Source organism: Sinocyclocheilus grahami, unplaced genomic scaffold (genome assembly GCF_001515645.1).
Source record: "Sinocyclocheilus grahami isolate Dianchi unplaced genomic scaffold, SAMN03320097.WGS_v1.1 scaffold492.1, whole genome shotgun sequence".
In the NCBI taxonomy this organism is placed as follows: Eukaryota; Metazoa; Chordata; class Actinopteri; order Cypriniformes; family Cyprinidae; genus Sinocyclocheilus; species Sinocyclocheilus grahami.
In genome coordinates, this window is record NW_015505671.1 from 526,761 (window position 1) to 531,674 (window position 4,914).

General features: G+C 37.0%; 1 protein-coding gene across 1 annotated transcript in view; it reads left to right on the forward strand.

Annotated features, from left to right (window-relative positions):
* The window catches only part of LOC107554147 (receptor-type tyrosine-protein phosphatase kappa-like), a 15,848-nt gene extending 11,646 nt beyond the window's left edge, over window positions 1–4,202 (forward strand). The window contains exons 7-10 of the mRNA XM_016236574.1: window positions 532–657; window positions 798–961; window positions 2,428–2,563; window positions 3,446–4,202. Coding sequence (XP_016092060.1) covers window positions 532–657; window positions 798–961; window positions 2,428–2,563; window positions 3,446–3,499 — 480 coding nt within the window. The 3' untranslated portion in view covers window positions 3,500–4,202. The remainder of the gene's footprint in view (window positions 1–531; window positions 658–797; window positions 962–2,427; window positions 2,564–3,445) is intronic.
* Window positions 4,203–4,914: the final 712 nt, after the last annotated feature.

Consider the following 4,914-nt stretch of genomic DNA (forward strand, 5'->3'; position numbering starts at 1 on the left):
ATGGGTGCCGTCAGAATGAGAGTCCAAACAGCTGATAAAAACATCACAATAATCCACACCACCCCAGTCCATCAGTTAACATCTGGAGAAGACAAAAGAAACAAGTTAAGACAGTTTAACTTTAAACTGTTGCTTGATCTATGCATATTTCTCGCCTTATTCAGATGAGGTGGTTTTTCACTGGGGGAATTTATTATGGCTTATGTTAAAGTTAAAACATCTAAATGATGGATTCGCTCAGCTTTTGTCTTCTCAAGATGTTCACTGATGGACTGGGGTGGTGGGGATTATTGTGATGTTTTTATCAGCTCTCATTCTGACGGCACCCATCCACATCCATTGGTCAGACAGTGATGCAGTGCTACATTTCTCCAAATCTGATGAAGAAACAAACTCATCTACATCTGGGATGGCCTGACGATGAGTACATTTTCAGCAAATCTTCACTTTTGGGTGAACTATTCCCTTAATGCAACAGCTGGTTATCTGTCAGTGGCTCCTGTGTGTTCCGTGTGTAATCGGTGTGTACAGGGTTGTCCTCAGTACTGGCCGGAGGAGGGAATGCTAAGATACGGCCCTGTACAGGTGGACTGCATATCCTGCTCTATGGACTGTGATGTCATTAGTCGTCTTTTCAGGATATGCAACCTGACCAGGGTGAGTTTTTCCGCATGTCTCTGAAAGCCATTGATCATTTTGCAGCAATGTGCAGAGCCGTACACTGGTCTTGGGCAGAAGTGCATAGTTACATTGATGTGTGTGTGTGTGTGTGTGTGTGTGTGTGTGTGTGTCCTAAGCCTCAGGAAGGTTACCTGATGGTCCGTCAGTTCCAGTACCTGGGATGGGCGGGTCATAGGGAAGTTCCCGCCTCCAAGCGCTCGTTCCTCAAGCTGATCCTCCAGGTGGATAAATGGCAGGAGGAATGCGAGGAAGGCGATGGACGCACTATTATACACTGCCTGTGAGTACAGATGGACAGAGACCAAAAGCAGCTGTTTGTGTATTAATCAGTAGCTACGGTTTTACTTGTGGACGGACAGGAAGTCAGACCACAGTCTACTCATCTAATCTCTCGTCAGTATTTGCTGTCAGTGTCTCACACTGCTCTCACTGGCATCAGATTCACCCACACCTACACGTCACATTAAAAGCAGAATATAACTGCTCCTTTGACTGATCAAGTTCATTTTCTACACTTTATTTATGAAGCATAAATACAATTATGTATGCTTTATGCTTAAATTATTTATGCTGCATAAATAAAATTGACATATAAAATAATGTTATGGCTTAAATTCTGTTTAAAGGGATAGTTCACCAAATATGAAAATTCTGTTATCATCTACTCACCCATAAGTCGTTCCAAAGCTGTATGAATTTATTTCTTCTGTTGACCACAAAATAAGTTATTTTGAAGTTGCTGTTTTTTTTTTTGCTGTTATTTTACCTTTGTGGGTGAACTATGCATTTAATGCTTAATTAACTGTTGTACAGCATACCAATTATTACAAAAATGACATGAAAATGTATTATAGTTTAAATGTATACTAAATACAGTTAGCTAAAATTTAGAGTGCCTTTTTTCTAAACTCATGGAGTTTTATGTTTGTGCATATTTATATGTAATTTCATACTTCTATTGTCTTTTAAATATAGTACTTGCTGAGTGTAATGACAAACATTTATGATAAACTAAAATGTACTTTAATTATATTTTATGAAGTTGTTTTTAAGAATTTCTATTGAAACTTGTTTGTCATTTGTATGTGCAATTACACGCTTTGTAAATTTGCAATTCATTGCATTTAAGATTCAAAGATGTATATTTTTTAATATATTAACTCTAAATGTAATATCAAATAACACGAATTAAAATTCTAATCAAGTGCTTTAAATGTGCTTTAGTACGTTAGTCAACACATCCAAATAAACACATGCTTTAATAAAGAATATTAAAGCATGATTTATAATAAAGCTTTTAATTAGATTGTATTACCAAGTGAATTTTTTTAAAGTTACTTACATGTGTTAAGAAACTGTGTCTCTCTTTAAATACACTGAATTGGCCTTTTTATTTGATTCTATAATGTTATCTGCAAGTGCAGTTTTTATGTACTTTTAAGATTTGAAGTACACCACAAATGCACATCCGATAAAATTAAGCTCACTTCTTTTTTCACAAAGGAAACCCCAGCGAGCAAACCTCTAAGGTGTTAGTAGTTGGGGGAAAAAAAGCCAAGTGATCAAAAGTCTGGCATTTCTCACTGATCTTGAGCAGGGTTTCTCCATCAGAACTGACCCTTCACTACAGCATGTGTGTAATGTAATGTTCGTCTGGATACAGAGCGTTTGCACACACACCGTTACAGTGGAGAAGTGTGTACACACACACACACACCATGTCTTCATGTCTCTCTGTCTCTGTAGGAACGGAGGCGGCCGCAGTGGGATGTTCTGTGCCATCAGTATCGTGTGTGAAATGATAAAGCGGCAGAATGTTGTAGACGTCTTTCACGCTGTGAAGAGTCTGAGGAACAGCAAGCCCAATATGGTGGACAGCCCGGTATGAAGCAACATCTACACTCATTATGCGTTTGTCAGCAGTGTCATCAGCCAGAGCAAAGCACCTCAGTTTTAGGTCTTGTAGTCACATGGTGCAGAATTACATTATAATAACTTTAAACCAAACCCCAGAGCAGCAACACAACTGAATATCACTCAGTACTTATTTGAGTAATTACAGTGTAACAATGACACCTTAAAATAAAATGTAACCTCATTGTATTTTTGTCTTGCTGATGGCACTCGAGACTCGAGAAATATTGTGTACGATACAAAAAATATCTTCCACTGGCAAATCCATGTTTCTTGCTTTAGGACACATGTAATGTAATGCTGCGTGTGAGCTGAGAAAAATCAACTGAATTTAAAGTGCATTCCCTGAAAACACAGCATCTCGAGTTTGTCCTGATTTAAGGATGCTGAGATATTTCACAAAAATACTGACCAGGAAAGATATTTTTGAGTCAAGCGCTGACATTTCACAGTAAATGCAAATAAAAAAAATATAAAACTGGATAATAATCTAATACAATGTAAGCCAAAAATCATCATATAAAGCCCACGTTTTTTTTTGTTTTTTTAATAAGTCTATTTTATACTTTATATGATTTTTATTCTTCCTTATTTATCGTGTTCTTTATATTTAGAAATTCACATTTGTATGTTAGCTGGCCATTTAGCGCGAGTAAGAGAGACTCCATCAGATGTTTATCAGGGCTCGATATATTTCATGATAACCTGGCGTGGCTCAAAGAGCTTCACCACATCCTCTACAGCTCTTCAGAGTCAAGCCCATGTTTGCCTCCTCTTAAAGTTCATCACAATCTGGACCGTTGCTGTGTTGTTTGAGAGTAAAGCTGATCATTTCCCTCTCGCTCTGCAGGAGCAGTACCGCTTTTGCTACGATCTGGCTCTGGAGTACATCGAGACGTCATAATGGAGACGTACGGACTCGTGTGTGTGTGTGTGTGTGTGTCTGAGCAGAACACACTCGGCTTATTTTACATGTGACACGGATGTCGAGTGCCGTGGAAATGTCTCCATTCGTGCATATGTGTTGACTTTCATGAGATTCAAGTGCCGGCCATGTTTTTTTAATATGAACTTCTTTTTTGTTTTATGGTTTCGTGCAGCCATTTGAAACACTAAGCCCGAGCTGTTGCATGCTGAAGACGCTCTTTATTTCTTTGTGTCTATCACTGTTCCTGTTAATAAACATATGTGTAGTAGTGCTCGTGTAAATGGACATTGTTTCGAAAGGGGAAAAAACGAACAAACAGGTTCATCCATCGATCGAGAGCGTGTAACTGTGGCTCGAGAAGACTGCATTCCGCACGAATGGCTGGCTTATTATGTGTTCTTTTGTTTTTTGGTAGCAGACGATGACCATAAGCCAAAGACTTGTGTAAAAATGTCTATAGGGATGAAGCACATTGTTTGTATTTATTGTTTACTTGCATTTTTGAAAGCTCAAAACAATCATTATCATTCCCCATTTAGCCGAAATTTTTCACTGCAAGCGCTCTTTTATGTACGAGACAGATTTAAGTAGTGTTATTTTATTTTTTGTTGTTGTTGTATTTGAAAATTGTATTTCTTTTGAAATATTTTACATGCTATCGTGGTTTGTTTTACGCAACTGATTGTGAATTATTCCTTTGCCGAGGAGAAAAGAGAAGAGCTCTATTTTTTCTGATGTTTTCACATTTGTATTGTGCTGGAAATGGAAAGAAAAAAAAAAGCACAAACAATGAAGTGTATGCATTAAAAATATATACAGTATTAGACTCTAGTGTATTTAGGATCAAAGCCAATTTAAGAAGAAAGTGCAGCCTGTATCGATTCTGATCAGACGTTTTATAGAAAACAAAACAACAAAAAAATCCATCATGTGAAATAATAACTTATGTATTTAAGATTTTTTTTAAATGCGTAAAAAAGCTCACATACATTAAATAAGTGCACACATACATAAAACAGGCTAACAACGACAAAAACATATTTTGAAATATGCGCGTGCGCGCCTATGTTACTTTCACAGTCGGCTTTACAGTTTTGTTCAGTCCTTGTGTGTCCAAAAGAAGTCGTGTTGCAGATCTCGCCATCTGCTCATCCATGATCATTTTGCATGTTTTGTTTTACATGTTTTGAATAAATGTTATATAATAACATAATTATAAGATAATCTGTTGCTTCTGATCATGCCAGTTCTGTCACATGAAACTCATCAAATTACAAAATAAGGTGACATTTGACACATTTTCGAAATGTTTCTATTGTTTTGCATATGTTCATTCTTTTTATTTGTACACAGTGACTTATAACTTCTGTTTGTTCTTATGTATGATAGTC